This window comes from Saimiri boliviensis, chromosome 1, assembly GCF_048565385.1.
Source record: "Saimiri boliviensis isolate mSaiBol1 chromosome 1, mSaiBol1.pri, whole genome shotgun sequence".
NCBI lineage: Eukaryota > Metazoa > Chordata > Mammalia > Primates > Cebidae > Saimiri > Saimiri boliviensis.
In genome coordinates this window covers 159,238,654-159,259,811 of record NC_133449.1, presented here as the reverse complement: position 1 = coordinate 159,259,811, position 21,158 = coordinate 159,238,654, and the positions used below count along the sequence as shown (strand labels likewise).

At 49.6% G+C, this 21,158-nt stretch overlaps 1 protein-coding gene across 8 annotated transcripts in view; it reads right to left on the bottom strand.

The window, feature by feature from the left end:
- TNIP1 (TNFAIP3 interacting protein 1) overlaps positions 1-21,158 on the bottom strand; it is a 61,785-nt gene that overhangs the window by 12,142 nt on the left and 28,485 nt on the right. For all 8 annotated transcript variants that reach the window (XM_074379049.1, XM_074379053.1, XM_074379061.1 and 5 more), the window contains 6 exons: positions 18,093-18,284; positions 13,031-13,125; positions 10,644-10,767; positions 6,181-6,270; positions 2,445-2,510; positions 2,112-2,243 (listed from right to left, as the gene is read on the bottom strand). In XM_074379049.1, coding sequence (XP_074235150.1) covers positions 2,112-2,243; positions 2,445-2,510; positions 6,181-6,270; positions 10,644-10,767; positions 13,031-13,125; positions 18,093-18,284 — 699 coding nt within the window. The remainder of the gene's footprint in view (positions 1-2,111; positions 2,244-2,444; positions 2,511-6,180; positions 6,271-10,643; positions 10,768-13,030; positions 13,126-18,092; positions 18,285-21,158) is intronic.

Below are 21,158 nucleotides of genomic sequence, written 5' to 3'. Positions count from 1 at the left end.
AAATCTCCCGAGATTCCAGCAGTCAAGTAGCCTTTCCTCTTTAAGCTGCTCCAAAGTCCTGAGGGGCCCTGGCTGGTGTCAGCCATACATATGACTGGGCAGATACTACTATTTCAGGGGACCTGCTGTTTCCCTGCAAGAAAAAATCTAGTCCCCCTTATGCCCACTCTCTGATCTCTGAAACTTCTTCTTTGTAATACTTCTTTTTCCCCTTAGACAAGGTCTCATTCTGTCACCCAGGCTGGAGTGCAGTGGTGCGATCCCAGCTCACTGCAACCTCCGCCTTCCGAGTTCAAGCGATTCCCATGCCTCAGCCTCCTGAGTAGCTGGGACTATAGGTATGAGCCACCACGCCTGGCTAATTTTTCTATTTTTAGTAGAGACAGAGTTTCACCATGTTAGCCAGGCTGGTCTTGAACTCCTGACCTCAAGTGATCCACCCGCCTTGGCCTCCCAAAATGGTGGGATTACAGGCATGAGCCACTGTAATGCCTGGCCATACTTTATTCTTTTAAAGAAATAGGGTCTCACTCTGTTGTCCAGCCTGGAGTGCAGTGGCACAACCACAGCTCACTGCAGCTCAAGCAATCCTCCCATCTCAGCCTGAGCAGCTAGGTCTATAGGTGCATGGTACTACACCGAACTAATTTTTTAAATTTTGTACAGACAAGGTCTTGCTATGTCACCAAGGTTGGTCTTGAACTCCTGGCTTCAAGCAATCCTCCCGCCTCGGCCTCCCAAAGTGTCATGATCACTGGCACAAGCCATCACACCTGGCCTTCTTTGCAATACTTAACATGGTTTCACTTATTTGCTTCTTTAATTAGTTGTCTGGCACCTCTTCCCCCACAAAGGCGGGGCTTTTCCCCTGGACTCTATGTCCAACACAGTGCCTGGGGTAGGATCTGAGGACAAACGCCTGGAAGAATGGATAGGTGGAGCTCTATCTCATGCTGTAGCCCCTCCCTCACAAATCGCCATCACTATGCTGAACAATTAGCAGCGTCCCACCCCACCAAGTGCCACAGAGCAGGCCTGCTAGGATTTGTTTTTTTTTTTTTTTTTTTTTGAGACAAAGTTTCACTCTTGTTGCCCAGGCTGGAGTGCGATGGTGCAATCTCGACTCACTGCAACCTCTGCCTCCCAGGTTCAAGCAATTCTCCTGCCTCAGCTACCGGAGTAGCTGGGATTACAGGCACCTGCCGCCACAGCTGGCTAATTTTTGTATTTTTAGTAGAAACAGGGTTTCATCATGTTGGCCACACTGATCTCAAATTCTGTTTGAGAGCAGGCCCTAAGCCTGGTATAAACAGGCCTTAAAGAAACTGGCCGTAAACAGAATATCTACAGTACTGAGACATCCTCGTGATGGCAGTGACGCACATTGCTAGAGGTTGTTTACTGGAGCCGGGGAAAGACCTAACCTGCCCTTGGGTGGAAGACCGCTGGCGGGGGAAGGGGGGGGCTTCTGAACCATACACAATAGCATGAGCGACAAGTGCCTTAGACACGTTCCAGCTGCGGTAGATAAAGGGCGAGAGCCTGTTTCTTGCCACTGAAGAATGCTTTGTTCCCTGCAAGAATGCTTTCAGTTAAATGATGATTATCACTTGCTGGCTGTCAATAAATGTGTGGGTCAAACTCTGTTCAAGGCTCTCAGCTGGGAATGCCGAGGCCTCGTCTGTCCCATACCTTTTTGCTCTCTATCTGTCTGTTTCTTAATTCCTGCAGCGCCGCCTGGGTTGGGGTCTCTACAACCGAGCTGGTCTCAGTACTGGGATTACAGGTGTGAGCCATCATGCCCGGCTACCTGGTTGGATCTTCTATACTGTGTGCTTCCCTGTACAATTCCCCAGTCCCTACGATTTTAATGGAACACAAAGTTCTGAATCCAAACAAGAAAATGTGAAAAGCTGTAGTTACTGGAACCTTCTCAATTTTCAGACAGGAAACTGCAGCACAGAGAAGGAAAGAGGCTGTGTTTTCGATCACACAGCTCTTTGGCACTAGACCCCCGGATCTCTTGACTCCTGCCTCTGGCTTGTTTGTTTCACTGAATTCTGCTAATGTGGAGGGGAGCTGATTCTGCAGGGACCAGCGGCCACACTTGCCTCCTCCATTTCAATCTTGGACTTGGCCAGAAGGAGCTTGCGGTCAAAGTCACGCTGCTTCTGCTCCCGCTCGGCCTCCAGGTCAGTCACCTGCTTCTGCAGGTCAGCCAGCTTCTGGCGCAGCTCAGTGATCTGGGTTCAGAGGCAGAGAGGGTGTGTGAGTCATGGATGCAGAGCGCTTCCGGGGTGTGGGCAGGGCCTGGCTGCCCCAACTTCTCCTCTGAGCCATACTGGGGTGCGGCACAGCCACTCCCCAAGGTTCAAAGCTGCTAAAAAGGCAGCGAGATGAAGACCAGGCATGCCCTGTGGGCGCGGCCAGGAACCCCACATTACCTTCTGCTCGTACTGCTGCTTCATAGACCGGAAATGCTGGTCCCACTGCTTGTTCACTTCGAGCAGCTGTGGGGAGAGACTGGAGTTAGCGGGAGATGAGCACAGAAGGAACAAGGAACGCCAACTCCTGCCCCATGTACGCCGGCATCCTAAGGTGCACTGTGTGTGCGAATAGCTGCTACAGACACTGTCTCCATCCCTCACTCTCGAAAACTCAGTGTTGCTCAAAAGCCATTCACCTTTATCAACTGCTGCATTTTACCTTGCCAGGAAAGCAAGAGCAAGATTAACACTAAGATATGGAAACTACATCATTTCAGCGAATAATTAAGCAACACACACACCTCTTTGGAGAACAGTCTGGGATTATGTATTGAAATTTCATATTGTCATCATCTTTAACCCAATAACTGCACTCTGAAAAATTTAACCAACAGAAGCACTTACACAAGTGTGCAAAAATATACATCAAGGCTAATCATCTCAGCAATATCTGTATTACAAAAAAATTCCAGAGGCCAATCTAAGCACAGGAGATGGGTTAAGTAAACGATAGTTTAAACAGACAATGTGCAGCTATTAAGAAAACAAGGAAATAGGCAGCCAGGTGCAGTGGCTCATGGCTATAATCCCAGCACTCTGGGAGGCCAAGGTGGGCCAACTGCTTGAGTCCAGGAGTTCGAGACCAGCCTGGAGAATATGGCAAAACCCCATCTCTACAAAAATACAAAAATTAGCCAGGCATGGTGACATGTACCTATAGTCCCAACTACTCAGGAGGCTGAGGGGGCAGGATCACCTGAACTTAGGAGGTGGAGGTTGCAGTGAGTTGAGATTATGCCACTGCACTCCAGCCTGAGCAACTAAAGTGAGACCCTGTCTAAAAAAATTAAAAAAAAAAAAAAAAAAAAAAAAAAAAAGACAAAAGAAAAAGAAAATAAGGCATCCACCACACTTCCTCAGTTCTAAAATGACACCATCCACCATACTCTTGATGTAACAATTCCTCAGGGAAGAAAAACAACCCTACATCATCAACTAAATAAAACAAAAGGAGGAGGTATATCCCAATGTTGGGACTCAAAAAATGACACCCCCAAAGTGAAGGCCTAGAAGCAAAATTTTTCACTGACCTTCTGCTTCTATCTTTCATCCCTCCTTCTCCCCCCGTAACCAGAGAAACTAGAATTCCTCTTCCCCAACATGCACAGAAACCAGAACCCCACTCCCCCAAAGCCAACCATCAAACCTAAAAATATTACTCTAACCTCTCTCGTCTGTGAGTGTCAGAGCTGGCCATAAAGAAATTCTCTGACCTACTCTGTCTAATACTAGGTCATAAAATCCTGGGGCCAGAGGGTGTCTTGTCCTATACCTGGGTGGAAGGAATACCATGCAGAGAGGTCAAGAAGAATCCAGACAGGCAGACAGGCCTTCCTGGTTTCCCCATTCAGACTATTATCAGCAGATTATTCCCTTCTATCCAATCACCTTTCTACACACTGTCCACGCTTCATCCAATCTAAAGCACAAAAATGGACGGTTTTCCCTGTACCTCTGGGCCTTCATGCTGACGGTTCCCATACCATGTAAACTTTGATTAGATAAATCTGTTATGCTTTTCTCTTGTTAAAGTGTCTTTTGTTATGGGAATATTGGCCCTGACTCTTAAATGATGTGTCATAAGGATTCATACCAATTTCAAAAACATTGTATATGATAAAAAGTTACTAAGAATTGAAGGAACATAGTATATCTTATAGATATGAATAGAGATCCTTAAAGACAGTTAATACTTTTTTTTTTTTTTTTTTTTGGAGGCAGGCTCAGGCCAGAATGCAGTGGTGTGATCATGGCTCACTGCAGTTCTTCTGAGGTCAAGTGATCCTCCCACCTCAGCCTCCCAAGTACCCGGGACTACAACTGTGTACTACCACACCCAGCTAATTTATTTTTTATAGAGACAGGGTTTTGTTATGTTGCCTGGGCTGGTCTCAAACTCCTGGATGCAAGTGATCTTCCTGTATCAGCCTCCCAAAGTGCTGGGATTACAGGCATGAGCCACCATGCCTGACCCAGTTAATTTTTTAAAAAACAAAAGAAAAAATAATCTCTAAAGCAGTGTATGTATACACACACACACACACACACACACACACCACACACACACACACACACACACACACACACATATATGTATACTTTTATTTTTCTACTTTGGAAAAAAACAGGATTATGCAATGAACTATAATTAGTTATGGTTTTCACTAGGAGGTGGTATTCTTGATCTTTGTGTGATGAGCATTATATCACTTTTGAAATCAGAAAAAAAAACGCTTATAACAATACAAAAAGAAATAAAACTAATATACACGTAAGAACTAATATGCACATAAAGTTTTTATGCACAAATAAAACTGATATGCACATAAAGCAGCTTTCCAATGTATGGGAGGACGAGGGTGGGCAGGCAGGCTCGGGGTTCTAGAGAAGGACCAGGGCTGTGTAGAGAAGGGCTAGACGGAACAGACAGACCAGTGTCTACCAAAAAGGAGCTGCATGCAGACCCCGGGTCTGAAAAGACTGGACTAGACTGGGGGTGTGAGGCGAGGGAGGAACACACGTGAGATCCACAGGAAAAGGCGCAAGGACGCTGCTGTGTGACTTCTCTCTTGGCAGCAGAGGGAAAAGAAGACTCTCTTACAAACCAGCTCCTGAACCTTAGTAGTGTTGGGGCAGGGGCAGCATTTAAACTACCTAAGGCGCTGGCCATCACCTTAATGAAGTTTAGGAAGCCACCCAGTATTCTGTGGCAGGATTCAGCTGCTGGCTGGTCTTTCTCATTCTTGCCTATGAAAATTCTTGAAATGGGAGGATTCATTTCCCAGAATATCTGAAAAGTAGCTACATGAATAGAGGTAGCTTGTGTTTGTGTGTGTGTGTGTGTGTGTGTGTGTGTGTGTGTGTGTGTGTGGTGTGGTGTGTGTGTGTGTTTGAGACGGAGTCTTGCTGGAGTGCAGTGGCACAATCTTGGCTCACTGCAATCTCCACCTCCCAGGTTCAAGCAATTCTCCCTGCCTCAGCCTTCTGAGCAACTGGGATTACCGGCATGCACCACTATGCCCAGCTAATTTTTTTGTACTTTTAGTAGAGATGGGGTTTCGCCATATTGGCCAGGTTGGTCCCGAAACCCTGACCTCAGGTGATCCACTGGCCTTGGCCTCCCAATGTGCTGGGATTATAGGCATGAGCCACCACACTCAGCTGTGGTAGATTTTAATGTTAAAAATTTTGACAGTAAATTCATGGATCCTCCAGGCTAGTTGGAAGTGGCCTTAATCCCCTCCTTCCATGATGGGTCCTCCCTAAACCAGCTTTAGAGGGTCCCTCCACTCCCCATCATTGATGCTGAAACTTGCCTAACTTATCACAACCTCTTTCCACCATCCGAGGTCTACCATGGGAGCCTGCCTAAACTCTACCCCCAACAATATTAGGCCATGACCCAAATGCCACTTCCTCAGAGTGACCGCTGTAGACAGAGGGACTGATTGAGAGAGGACAGTACAGGGCAAGGAGGCAGACTTCATCCATGGGCAGATGGGTCCATGGTCACCATGCCACCTCCTCATGGTGACGTGAGGCCTGCATGACCCAGGAGGTCAGAGCAAGCCTTTGTGCTGCTGGCCCTGGGAGGGAGGATCCTCCCACAGCCACCACCACCCCAGCCACATACCTCACTGCGCTGCTGCTCCAGCATCTTCACCTTCTTCTCAGCTGCGCCCAAGGCCCCCACCTCTGGGACCTTACCTGCCGTCACACTAGCCTAGGGAGAAGCACAGAGGGGCGTTCACCAAAACCTCGATACAATTTATCTCACCCACGGAGTACCCTCTGAGGCCCCTCACCCCTGTGGCCTCAGCCCTCTGTCTCCTATCTCCCTACTCCTCCCACCCGCCGGGACACCACTAACCATCCCAGTCATGACTGGTCCCCTTCTGGAAGTCCACAAGACGATGATCCCCCTCCCTGACTCAGAGTGGCTGCTAAGCCCTCTCCCTGCTTAGGCATGACCTCTAAGGTATACCAGCCCCTCTCCTCACCCGCTACATACATCAGCCAAAAAACTCTCTGGCCTGGAAGGTAAGAAATTTGAGACTTAGATATAGATATATTCAGTCCATAAAACATACATGTTTGATAAAACTTTTATAGAAGTTAAAGTTATATGCTTATTTAAAAACATTTTTAGAGAGATGCAGAAATAAAGATCTGAGTATATGCATGATTAGTACAAATAGATATTTCCTATCTCTGTCCTCTGCACGGGGCTAAAGCAGAGTTATCCAGCAGTACTGAGTACACCCAGTGCTCAGCTACTAAATGCCATTTTCTTTTTATTAAAAAGAAACAGGGCCAGGCGCGGTGGCTCAAGCTTGTAATCCCAGCACTTTGGGAGGCCGAGGCGGGTGGATCACGAGGTCGAGAGATCGAGACCATCCTGGTCAACGTGGTGAAACCCCGTCTCTACTAAAAATACAAAAAATTAGCTGGGCATGGTGGCGCGTGCCTGTAATCCCAGCTACTCAGGAGGCTGAGGCAGGAGAATTGCCTGAACCCAGGAGGCGGAGGTTGCGGTGAGCCAAGATCGCGCCATTGCACTCCAGCCTAGGTAACAAGAGCGACACTCTGTCTCAAAAAAAATAAAAATAAAAATAAAAATAAAAAATAAAAAAGAAACAGGGCTGCTTTGAGAAGTGGTTCATTCCAGGTCTAGAACAGATAAAATGGAAGGTGAGCTTGGTGCATCTTACAGTGCCAGAAAGTAAGGCAGTATTCAAATGAATAATAATAACAACAATAGTCATAAAAGGGGCATGTCAAAGGGCACCGGAAACAACCTGAAAAAAACTCTTACGGCCAAAACAGAAACCCTCAGAACAGCAAAATATATCACAACAGTATTGGATTATAAGTCACAGTAGGAAATAAATATTCTCGAGTTCATATTGATAGAACAAAACAGCTGAATAAATAAACAAATTGAGGGAGAAGGGACAGCTCTTCCTTACAAAAGAATTCCGATTAGTAAGTGTAGGAGGAAAGAAGAAAACACTAAATCACCATTAGATTACTCTAGTAATTACTGCTGCAGGTGGAGATCCACCAATGGACCTAAAATTACTGAGTCAAAGTTTAAGAAAAAAGAGTATTTGCATAGTCTCAAAGTTGCTCCTCAAAAATAAACATTTATTAATTACAAAGGGAAAATTGGTCATTTGATTGCAGAGAAACTTGAAAGGCAGCACCTTGACCAAGTGATGAAGGTTAACGGTAGTAAAACGTTGGCATCATGTACCCCTGATATGCTGGCTTGAGAAATGTTCTACACACTTGGACGCACACAGAACGTCACCCGTGTGAGATCCCTGCCAAAACACATAACCTCAATCTCATCCTGAGATCCAATCACTTGGGAGGCATCAATCACGACAGCAAAGAAGCCCAAACTGAAGAACATTCTACAAAATAACTGGCCACTATATAACCCAAAAGAGTCAAGGTCATGAAAAGCAAGGAACAACTAGGAACTGTCACAGACTAGAGGAAAAGAGGGAGAGGAGACAACTGAATGCAATGAAATCTGAATAAAGTCTGTAGTTTACTAAGTAGTACGTCCCCTTAATTCCTAGTTTTGATCATTCAACCATGGTTCTCTAAGATGTTACCATTAGGGGGAGCTAGAGGAGGGGGATAAGGGAACTCTTTGGACTACTTTTGGAACTCTTCTGTAAGTTTAGTTATAGCAAAATAAAAAGGTTTAAAAAAAAAAAAAACCAGCGAGTGCTTGGGTGAAACAGCAGACAAGGCCAGGAGTCCAGAGGGTGTGTGTCGACTCTATCTCTAAGCCCCTCAGTGATGGACGCCAAGACCCTCACCTTCTCTGAGCTTCAGTACAATAAGAAGCTCAAAGAGAAGAGGGTCTCCGCAGGCCCCATCTGGACTTCTGACACTGTCCGCCATCCTGGAGTCAGATTCTCTCTATTTTCAGTGTTCTTTTTTTTTTTTTTTTTTTTTTTTGAGACGGAGTTCGCTCTTGTTGCCCAGGCTGGAGTGCAATGGCGCGATCTCAGCTCACCGCAACCTCCGCCTCCTGGGTTCAGGCAATTCTCCTGCCTCAGCCTCCTGAGTAGCTGGGATTACAGGCACGTGCCACCATGCCTAGCTCATTTTTTGTATTTTTAGTAGAGACAGGGTTTCACCATGTTGACCAGGATGGTCTCGATCTCTTGACCTCGTGATCCACCCGCCTCGGCCTCCCAAAGTGCTGGGATTACAGGCGTGAGCCACCGCGCCCGGCCTTATTCGCAGTGTTCTCTATTCCCTCCTCATCGCACCCCGCAGAGGCTTCAGGTAGGGCTGAAGGCAGAGCTTGCCCCCTACAGGCGCAGGCCTGTAAGCACACCTTAGCACCAGGGAGCAAGGTGAAGGGGAGCCCTCCAGGTAAGGTCACCCTCTTTGAGAAAGGGAACAGACAACCTGACCCCTTGAAATCGGTGGCATCCTGGATGGGAGCTGTGCTTAGCAAAAAGGCAAATGGGTTACTCGGGAGGGAGGAAGAAGGTGGAATCTAAGGTGGTGTACCCTGAACCTCCGAGAGGGAGACAGGAGTCCACATGGAGTCAGCAGAGCTGGCCGCTGGCACCAAATCTGTCCTGAAGAGCAACAGCTTAATGTTCACTGTTGATGACGCTAAACTTACTTCACATGCATTGCATCACTGAATCCTCACAACCACCCCTTGAGGTAGGTGTTACCATCTTCATTTTACAGAGGAAAGTGAGGCCTGGGAGTCTTGTGTGACTTATCCAAGGTTGCAGTGCTGGTGAAAGGTGGAGCCAGTATTCCACCTGCATGCAACTCCAAGGCACATCCTTCGCCCCTCTGTAACGCAGGCCTCTTAGGGGGCAGGTGATCCTGGGGCGCAAGGGCAAGTCACTCCCACTCTCTGATAGGGCAGTAAGAGCATTTGGCTTGGGGCTCTCAAGGAAAATGACTTGAGATTAAAGGGCACAGGAAAAGTAAAGAGACCGGCCCAGGGAATTCCACACCTGAGCAGCTCAGAGAACCCAGGGGAGAGCAGCCGACTGCACAAGTCCCTTCCACAGGAGGGCAGACAAGGCAGGATCTGATTTGGGGGAAAAAGGAAAGAAAAGAGGGTCTCCATGGGCTGGGGTTCAGAAAACCAGGGCAGAGTAGACTTTCGCCATTTATCAGCATGTCTCTCTGGCCATACCCTACGTCTGCCTGACAGCAGGTCACACAGAAATCCTGATTATATGATGTTACATGACCTCTCCAAACCTATGGCCATAGCTGTAGAATGGAATAACAGTCCCAGCCTTTCCTACTCTATGTGTAGAGATGAGGCCCGAATAAGATAATAGATTTGCAAGTCCTAGGGTGATTACTACGATTGCATAGGTGTAGAGTGGGTTAAAGACATTAAGCCCCAGTGTTCAGCTGTTAAACCCCATTAAAGGGGGAAATAAAAACATGTTGGCGAAGAGTTGGGACTCAGCTCTGCAGCACGGGGAATGGTGATGACTGGGGAAGGGGCGCAGAGTCTGCTCCTGCTTGGGACCTGGATGTGGCCAGGCTGGGACAAGAGGAGGATGGGAGAATGGGCCAGCCCTGCAGCATCACCAGACCACACTGATGCTGGCCAGCTCCCTCCCCTCTCCACTTTAGAGGCTCCAGAGACATAATCCCAGGAGCTTAGCTTAGCAGAATCCAAGGGGGCTTGCTCAACCGAGCAACCTAATTCTGCCAGGAACATCAAAGATGTTAAACTGACTTTTGGGAGCCACTCTGAGACGGACCTTGACAAACTGGAATGTTTAGGGAGTGCACCCAGACTGAGCAAAGGACTCGACATCACCTGTGAGCAATGGCTGAAGGAACTGGAGCTATTTAGCCAGGAGGAGAGAAGGCCTGTGTGGCCCACAGAGCCACGGGGACTACCAGCAGCCTCGAAGCAGAGATCAGGCCAAGTGAAGAAAAAGGCATATAACAGCTAGAACCTTCTACGGTGGCACTGGCTGCAGGAGAGAGTCACCTCACTGTCACTGGAGGTGGTAAGCAGAGGCTGGGTACCGGCAACCAAGGATGCTGCAGAAGGAATTTCTGACCACCTACCTGCTGCTGCCCGGCCCCCATCTTCTTGCCTGCCCCTTCCATCTTCGGTGAGCCTGGCTGCCCAGAGGTACCCTCTTTGTTGCCACTGCTCATCAACAACTTCTTGAGCTCCAAGTTTTCCTCCCTGGGATGGAGGTAAATAGACAAGTCACAATGCTGGCCCTGAGTTCAGAAATCTACAGAGCTCCCTAATGCTCACTATCACATGAGTTGCAGCTAAGCCCCAGGGAGTACTGCAGGATCCCGAAACCTGCCCTCAGGGAAAGCCAAAAAGGGCATCCTTCAGCCACCTTGCTCTCAACCTGTGGGCTTCCCTGGAGGTCTCTGATTGTCAGTGGCAGGGTTTCCCCAGCTGTGGAATATTTATGCATGTGAGACCTTCAGGATGTATCCAAACACTGCATTAAATAACCCTGGATCACATTCTAGTGAGAAAGTGACACCCTTTCCAATTATCTTCACATTTCCTATGTAGAGCATGCAGACGATGTGAGCTTGGTGCTGACAGGTCCTGGCACACCTCCAGTTACTCCCCAGTCTCCCTCGTTAACACAGAAATGCAGGCTGCAGGCTCAGTGCCTTCAATGTGCAGTCATACTTAGCCTGAATTCATTCACATCCTTTCATTTTCATTGTATTTAGTGCTGTCTTCTATTCATCATAGGTAATGCTTTTTTCCATTTACTCTAGTTAAAGTTTCCTTTATAACTTCAAGTAAAAATACGAATCAAATTCAAGAAAAATCCTAAGTAGCTAATAAAACAGGTGATAGAGGATACCGTAAAATTGGTAGTGTGGATTCAGGTCTGACTAAAGTGTTTCTTTCTTTCTTTTTTTGAGACAGGGTCTCGTTCTGTCACCCAGGCTGGAGTACAGTGGCCGATCTCGGTTCATCACACCCTTGACTGCTCCTACTCAAGTAATCCTCCCACCTCAGCCACCCTCCACCTCCCCGACAACACACCCAACCCTCCTGAGTAGCTGGGACTACAGACACGCACCACCACACCTGGCTGATTTTTTTTTTTTGGTATTTTTTGTTGCGGCTGGGGGCGGGGTGGTGATACATTTTGCCAGGCTGGTCTCAAACTCATGGATTCAAAGCAATCCTCCTGCCTCAGCCTCCCCAAGTCCTGGGATTACAGGTGTGAGCCAGCCTCCACACCCAGCCACCATTTCTTTAGGTTCCATTTGCCAGCTGAGTTTCCACTTGAAAAACCAAAAAGTGACTTTCCCAAGGGCACACAGCAGAGACTTGCATTCTTGCCTTCTAATCCATGAGCCTTTTCCCCACCTTCGGTTTCTGAATCCATGGATTGGGTCATTAGGGGTATAGAAACCCCAAAACTGCATGCTTGGCCATCCAAAAGTAAATGAATTACACACTGATCCAAAATAGCCAATGGCTCAGTAGTTAAACGTTACTTCTGTGGCCGTATTTAAGAAGTTTATATTCCTTCTCTTTCTGTTGATTCTAATTAGAAACGCGAGGGGGTGGGAAACAGAGGGGCAAGTCCTGTCTATAACACAGGCCTTTCCTGTAAGGGCCTGAGCCCAGCTGGTACCCAACAGATGACTCATCACTCAAATTGTCCAGGACCACAGTGCAGGCAGGAATTGTGGCCACTCTAGAGGATAGAGAGCAAAGAGGCCCAAATTCTTGTCGTAAGACTACAAGCAAGTCCCCCTGCCTCTCCCTGGGCTCCGGTTTCCCCTCTGCGCAGCGCAAGGTCTGGCCTGAATGATTCCAAGGGCTCGTCAAACTCTGACAGTCAAGATCAGTGTTTCCCAAGGCGTGATCCTGGGCCTACCTCCATCATAATCACAGAGACTCCTGCTGAAATGCAGGCTGCGAGATCTTGCCTAAGACCTGTCAATTCAGAATCTTGCAAGGGAAGGAAGGGCAGGCGTATGAACTTACAATGTCTTTCCCTGACCCTCAACCCTCAGTTAAGTTCAAGCCTAGAGTCCAGAGGAGGAGCTCTGATGTTTTCAGGAAGACAGAGCAGGTCAGGATGGTGACCAGCAGGGGACAGCAAAGTCCTGAGTCCTCTGGCACAGCCAGTTCACAGTTAACAGGGCAGGAAGGCGACTGCTGGAGGAGGAAGTACCATCCATGCGCCCTTCTTCTGAAGCTCTCAGGGCACTTCTATATACCTCCCAAGGTGGCAAAAGGGCCAGAGGGAAAATACCAAAGGAGCCAAGGAGAAGAATCAAGAGACCTAACCTCCAAACAGGGCTCTGGGCACCGGGCCTCAGAGCCACGGTCTGAGATCAATGGCTGTGCACCAGGACCCAGAATCCAGAGATCTGTGCAACCACCCAGAAGTCAGTGCTGTGCCTCAGCCCCTCCTCCTGCAGCCCCCACTCCTCGCCCCTGCGCTTACCGTAACCTCTCAGCAGCCTGATCCCGCTGTTCCAGGCCCTCGTCCAGCTTGGCCTTCAGAGCCTCGTTCTCCTTCCGAAGCTGCTCGCACAGGGTCTGCGGGGCAGGGGAGCAGACAGAGTGAGGGGGAGGAGGGGTGTCTCCTAGGTGCAAGCTGAGCTAGACGACAGGGAGGGGCTGTGGCCACCCCAGGGCCCAGCTCCTTATCTCCTTTGCCTGGCCTCACCCAATCCTTCTCTAAGGAGCTAAGCCACTTGGCCACCCACATGTCCTCTCCCTTGGGAGCCAACAGGGAAGCCTGACCAAGTATCAGCCATGGGGCCTTCTGCACCTCCAAGCCAGACAGCCGCATCCCTTCTCCCCCTTTGTCCCTGCTCCTACTGCCGAGACCCCCGTTCCCCACCAGCCTACCCGGCTGACTTCTTCTCTTCTTTGAAGTCTTAGCTTAAATCCCATCTCCTCACAGAAGTCCTCCCTGATTCCCCATCCAGCTAAAGCAGGCCACCTCCCTTAGCCTCACTCACAGCCCCCTGCTTTTATGCTTCTCAGCACCTGTGACAGACAGAGCTAAAGAACTGTTTGTGCTGCTGTTTTCTTAGGATCGACCCCACTTACCCCCAACTAATTCCCGAGCTCCCAGAGGGCTAGGACCCTCCTCATTATCTTGTTCACTGCCAGATCCCCAACCCCCGAGGCTCAAAGTTTGTGGAAGGAACAACATGACTGGCCGGCCGGCCAAATGAACACATGGACAAATGAGCAGAATAGTCCTGCAGGGGCTGAAAGGCTCATCAGTTTGCGGGTGTGAGAGGTGCCCAGTGCCACCAAGGGGAAAGTCAGAAGATGGGGCCTTCAGTCAGGACCTCACTAGCTCTCCCACTCTCGCAGTGTGGCTGTGACACTTGGTTCCCTCCTCTACAAAAGGACAACTGTTTCCTTCTTTCCTTCTTTCTCCTGCCTCAGCCTCCTGAGTAGCTGAGATTACAGGCATGCACCGCCACGCCTGGCTAATTTTTGTATTTTTAGTAGAGACCAGCCATGTTGGCCAGGCTGCTCTTGAACTCCTGACCTCAAGTGATCTGCCCGCCTCAGTCTCCCAAAGTGCTGGGATTACAGGAATGAGCCACCATGCCCAGTCCAGGGACAACTGTTTCTTCTCTGCCTCCTCTATAGGGCTGCTGAGAACAGATGAGACAGTGAAAGTGGAAGCGTCCGTGCACCGCCAGCCACTTGCTTATGTGTGGGGGCTCATGTTGGAAGGACTGGGAACTGGGGGCATGGAAGAGGGGCTGCCAGACTCAGGACCTCACAGGCTCGGGGGAAGGGAAGGTGCTGACTAGCAACGCTAACATACAGTGTCAGCACAGAGTTGTTCAATCTTTCCGCAAACCCTCACTGAGCACCTGACCTGTGCCAGGTACATGGCTGGCTGCTTCTCCATACACCATCTCACTGGTACCTCACAACTTCCCAAAAGCTGAGTAACTCATCTCTATGTTAAAGGTAGGGAAACCAGGTAAAATGATACAGTCTAACAGGTGCACAGCTGCTAAGACTCACCAATGGGAATAAACTTCATCTGGCAGACCCTACACTGGCATCGCCTTCCCCTGTGATGAAAGATCAGAGAGGGGAGAGAGATGGTGCCCAAAGGAGGAGACAGCCTTTGAACTGCACCAGGACCAGGGTCATTCACTAAACAGCCATCTGCTCCCTTCCAGCTCCCAGGCCTGTTGCAGGTGGATGCAATCATGTGACAAGTTCTGGCCAAGAAAAGAGGTGTGGAAGGGACAAGCATCGCTCCTGGGCTGGCCTGTGCATGATTCTCTAGTCTCTTTCTCCTGGTAGCAGGGGCTGATATGGATGTCTCGTTTTCTAAAGGGCACTGGAAGGTGGGATCCCTGTCTCCCTGGGACTCTAAGGAACGGTGTAGAGCAGAAACAAACCCCTGCCACACAGCATAGAAGGGAAAACTTCTGTTGTGTAATCCACGGAGATTTCAGAGTTGTTTCTTTTCTGACTCACCCAAGAGAGTCTTGGGAAGGCAGAATGGAGACACTGCCTTAAATGGAGGTGGTTGGACAATGAGGGAGATGAGGGAAGCTTAGAAAACAGAAAACTGGCTGGGCACGGTGGCTCATGCCTGTAATCCCACCACTTCGGGAGGCTGAGGCAGGCGGATCATGAGGTAAGAGATTGAGATCATCCTGGCCAACATGGGGAAAACCCATCTCTACTAAAAAATACAAAAATTAGCTGGGCGTGGTGGTGCACGCCTATAGTCCCAGCTACTCGGGAGGCTGAGGCAGGAGAATTGCTTGAACCCGGGAGGTGGAAGTTGCAGTGAGCCGAGATCGTGCCACTGCACTCCAGCCTGATGACAGAGCGAGACTTGGTCTCAAAAACAAACAAACAAAAAGAGAAAACAGGCCGGGCGCGGTGGCTGATACCTGTAATCCCAGCACTTTGGGAGGCCAAGGTGGGTGGATCATCTGAGGTCAGGAGTTCAAGACCAGCCTGGCCATCGTGGTAAAATGCCATCTTAAAAAAAAAAAAAAAAAAAAGAAAAGAAAGAAAACAAAACTGGCTGGGCGTGGTGGTCCACACCAGTAATCTCAGGACTTTGGGAGGCTGAGGCAGGAGGATCACTTGAGCCCCAGGGGTTCAATATCAGCCAGGGCAACATGGCAAAACCCTGTCTCTACTAAAATACCAAAAAATTGGCCAGGCATAATGGCACATGTGTGTAGTCTCAGCTATTCAGGGAACTGAGGTGGGAGGATTGCTTGAGCCCAGGAGGTCAAGGATACAGTGAGCTGTGGTCACACCACTACACTCTAGCCTGGGTGATGGGGCAGGATCTTGTCCCCTACCACCCCTCAAAACACAGAAATCAGAAGATTATAGTGCTGAGTCCATTCGGTAGGTAGCAGAGAGCCTTATGCTATACCTGATCTTGAACATGTTTGTTTAGTGAACTAAAAAACAGCAACAAATGAATGAGAAGGAACTGGATTAATAACCCTCCACCCACACAGTATAAATACCCAAGATGCCATGTCTCTGGGCGAGGCATCCAGGGAACAGAATGGCCTGCTCCTGGTCCCTAAGGGAATGCCAGGACAAGGCCTCACTTATTATCCCACCCTTCCGGTCTAGAGGGCTGTTTCCTTGGAGTCTCTGGGCCAATGCCCTGGGTGCAAACTGGCCAATGGATAGAATCATCAGAGGTCATAAAGGTCATCACCGTCCATCCAAGGCGCTACAAGAGCTAACCTACGAGTTCATTTGCTCATGTATTCTTTTGTTCATTCATTCATTCATTCACCAAATGTGTATGAAGTGCCAGGAACTGGGACGCCACAGTGAATACAACAAACATGGTGCCACCCCCCTCAAGCTTACCTTCTAGCAGAGAGTATAAGAAAAAAAGGGAATCATTTTATTGTATTAAATAAATAAAATGTTTAATAACTATGGTAAGAGCTAAGAAGAAAATAAATAGGGAGGGGCCTGAAATAAAAAGTAACAGAGATTTTGGCAGGACCCCTTTTAGGAGTTCTGGGATCTATCCCCATTTCAAAGCTGAAAAGTGGATGCACAAAGTGCTCTCACCCCAGGCACCTTCCCACCCTGCCCATGGCCCAGGCCCTGTGCCAGGCTCACCTTGCCACAGTTCAGCCTGGACACCCTGAAGCCTCACTGACATCTTAAAGGGGTTCCCCTCTCTCAGCCTTGCCCTCCAGGTCTCTGCCTCTCATTCAGCCTCACCTCCCGACACACCACTCCCCTCCAGGTGGGATGGGTGGCCTTCCTGTTCCTCTGCCCCTACACCTCTCCTCACACCGCTTCTCCAACCTGGATGCCCTTCCGGCTCTTGGCAACCCAAGGTCACACAAGGGGGACTCCCCCTTCTGCCACCAGTGGGGCACATGAGTGCCTGTGACAGGAATGAGACCATGGACCAGGGACTGGCCCAGGAGGAGGGTCTGCAGGGAGTAAGGAGACTTCGTCATGGCTCTGTCACTAAGGTGGCAGGTGCTCAGATCACAAGCAGTCCCTCAGAAGCCTCTGTTTTGCCATCTTTAGAATGGTCACCAATTATAACTGAATCCTTCCCTGCTTCCAAAGCCCACAAGGCTAAGATACCTGGCACAGTGTGGATGTCCGTCATGAACTCCTAATGGGGACCTCTCTTCCAGCACGGACTATGTTCTGGACTGCACTGGGTGTTTCATGTACAAGGCCTCACTGAATGCAGCAATGAGGCTGGGTGTGGTGGCTCAAGCCTGTAATCCAAGCACTTTGGAGGCCAAGGCAGGCGGATCACCTGAGGTCAGGAGTTCAAGACCAGCCTGATCAACATGGTGAAACCCCGTCTTTATTTAAAAAAAAAAAAAAAAAAAAAGATAAAAGTGACTTGTCCAAGGTCACACAGCAATAGAGAGTCACTATTGGAACCAACGGCCATGTAATTCCAAGGTCTGGCCTGGCCTAGCAAGGAAATCTAACCATTCCCCACAGCACGAGGAGGCTTTTGAAAAGAATTTGATAGGGGAGGCAGGTTGGGATGGTGGTCAAGAGTATGGGCTTGTAATACAACAGATCGAGGTTCCAATCCCAACTTCAGTGTTGACCAGCTAGGTAACCTTGGGCAAAAAAAGGGTTGCTTCCCCACCTGTGAAGTGGCAATAACGGGGGTGCCTACCCTAGGGGGCAAGGGGCGTAACAAAAGGAGCTGACCGTTGTTCCCTCCCTTCCCCTCCCCCCACCCTGCATATGAGAAATGAAGGCAGGATTGCTAGGGGTATCCCCAACCGTGACACTCACATTGCCCATCCTGTATTTCTCCATTTCCTTCCTCTTCCTCATCCCGCCCCACAACTTCCTTATCCTGTTTATTACCCTGAACAAAAAGCCCAGAGTCTGCACAAGACACAGCCCTCAGAAGTCCCCATGGTACCTGTGGATTCCCAGGAGCAGGAAGGTGGGAAGAGCCGGGGGTGGAGTGGGGGGGAGAAGCACACTCGCCTGTCTTTGGCCGCCCTCCCGACATGCCTCACCTGCAGGATGGAGGTGCGCTGCTCATTCTTGTGCACCTTGGACGCCAGCCGGTTGAACTCCAGGGCCATGCGGCCCAGGTGGGTGAAGAGCTGGCCATGGTCCGGCTCCTCCGCACAAACGCTCAGCGTGGTCTCCAGGCGCTGCAGGTGCAGCATCAGGTTGCCATCCTCGTGGGGCAGGGGGCCCAGCGCCTGGAGAGGGAAAGGGCACCCGGCCCACTCTTCACCAAGGCCTGAGTAGGTGCTGCCAGTCCATTCTCCCTCGGCTTCCTCATTTCTCATGACTCAGTTTCCCCCTGTGACCCCAGCTCAGCCCAGGGAAATTCTCCAGTTATGCAGGTTCCCTGTCTGGGGCTGACTCACAGGGCAGGGCCCAGGACTCACAGGCCACTGGTGGCTCCACGGCAGCGCGGCCACCATCCTCCCACACACTGGGCCTTGCAGAGTGCCTGACAGTAAGTCACTCATCTGCTGGGTCTCAGCATCCTCATTTACCAAACATTCGCACAACCCTTCCCTCCCTTCAACCTCACAGGGCTCTCAGGAGGAGGAATTGACCCCTGGGAGCAGCACGCCCGGAGAAGGGGCATCACCGCACAGTCGGACCTCCGTATCCGTGGGCTCCACATCCATGGAGTCAACCAACTGCAGATCAAAAATATTCTAAAAGGACAAATTGTACTGAACATGTACAGACATTTTTCTTGTCATTATTCCCTAAACAATAGAGTATAACAAAATGTACATAGCATTTACGTTGTCTTAGGTATTGTAAGTAACCTAGAGATGATTTAAAGTATACAGGAGGATGTACATACGTTACAGGCAAACACTGTGCCATTTTACAAAGCGGCCTTGAGCATCCCTGGATTTTGGTATCCTCAGGGAGTTCTGGAACCACCCTCCCATGGAGACCCAGGGACACCTGAATATATGTCCTGCAATCTCCGCCCCCCAGGTTCAAGCAATTCTCCTGCCTCAGCCCTGAGTAGCTGGGATTATAGGCGTGCACCACTACACCTGGCTAATTTTTGTATTTTTAGTAGAGACGGCGTTTCACCATGTTGGCCAGGCTGGCCTCAAACTCCTGACCTCAGGTGATCCACCCACCTCGGCCTCCCAAAGGGCTGAGATTACAGGTGTGAGCCACCGTGCCCAGGCTGCATGTGTGTCTTCTGGGGAATGGTCCAAGCATTTATCAGCTTCTGAAGACCCATGACTCAAAACAGGTCAAGAACCACAGCTCTAGATATTTCAGAAAAATCCCAAACTAGTACAACATCTAAGACATAAAGCAAGAGAGTTGACTCTTTCTCTCTAGTGTATCTGCAATACTCCTACCAAAGACTGCCTTTGTTATGCCAACTCCACACCCAAGGACCTACAGTGTTACCCTACTGCAGACAGCACTGGGCTCAGCTCCCCTGCTGTGCATCTAAGGCCCTGTGGCCGCAGGTGCCATCTGCACCAGTGTCCAGTTGGGCTCCCCACTTCACCCTGCCTGAATCCACACACACCAGGTCCGGTGCCTCTCCAGGCTTCAACCCCATGTGTCCTCTCTGCCTCGGCAAGTCCTGCTTATCCTCCCACCCTGCCCTTGCCTCTGCTCCTCCGGCCGCCTCCCAGAAACAGTACAGGAATCACAGGACACCAGAGCTGCATGGAGCCTCAGAAATCAGGCTGGGAAACAAAGCTATGGGGAAGAGGAACTTGCCCAAAGTCACCCAGGAAGTCAGTGGCAGAGATATAACGAGAGGCTTACAGACTCACTATCCAGGGCTCTGCTGCACTGACCTCCCACTTCTCTGAACTCTGGAGAAGTAACAATGACTACAACCACAGCTTGGCATACCCTGAACACCTGTGTAATGGTGTTAGGGCCATATTATTATTATTTATTTATTTATTTATTTATTTTAGATGGAGTCTTTTCTTTGTCGCCCAGGATGGAGTGCAGTGATCTTGGCTCACTACAGCCTCTGCCTCCTGGGTTCAAGTGATTCTCCTGCCTCAGCTTCCTGAGTAGCTGGGATTACAGGCATGCGCCACCACACCCAACTAACTTTGTATTTTTAGTGGAGACAGGGTTTCCCCATGTTGGTCAGGCTGGTCTCAAACTCGTGACCTCACGTGATCCACCCGCCTCAGCCTCCCAAAGTGCTGGGATCACAGGCATGTGCCACCACGCCCGGCCATTAGTGCCATGTTCTAACAACAGGAAATGCTGCTGTTTCAACTCCGCATCCATTCCCTCGCTGCCTCTTTCCACAAAGGAGCTGAGGTGGCAGCTGCTGCTCTATTTAAGGCTCCTGCAGTGCTTCCCATGCCTGCAACTTCTCCAGACTACAAGCTTCAGAGCACAGTGGGGCTCTGTTGTCTTGGCTCAGTGGCTCAGCAGAGACAGGCACCCTGCAGGGCTAATGAGGAACTCAAATGAGCTAAAGTCACCGGTCCAAAGTCAAAGAGTAAAACACTTTCTGAGCAGGGGATCGTTGCCTCCATGGCCAGTATCTCAGAGCCCTCAGGGACAGAACAGGACAAAGGAATGGAAGGTTCCAGGAGACAGAGCATAAAGAACCTTTCCAGAGCTGCCTGAGGCAGTGGTGAGCCTCTCAACACGGAAGGCATGCTAGTTAACTGGACAGCCACCTGAGGGGGCCTGGCACTGGGAACTGACAGGTACAGGGGGCAACCCGTGAACACAAGCACATTTGTCAGCCAAACCTTTGTGAAACCTTTGTTTGCCAAACTTTTGCCAAAGGACGCAGCAGAAATCGACATATCGGTGAATGGTGAGAGCACTTCCTGCTTGCATCACAACAATGAAAGAAAAAAACTTAAAAGTGGGAAGGAAGGGAGAAGGTAGGGATTTAAGACCTTTGAAGAATCTTCCAGACTTTTCACAATGGTTCTCCAATAAGTCTGCCATTTTAAGAAAGAACAGAAGGAGATATAGTTAGGGTAAAGGCAGCCAGTGTTATGAGGTGTGGAATGAGGAGGCTGGGCAGGCGCTTCGGAGCTGGGCGAGTTTGTGTGTGTGCGTGTGTGTGCGTGTGCGTGCGTGTG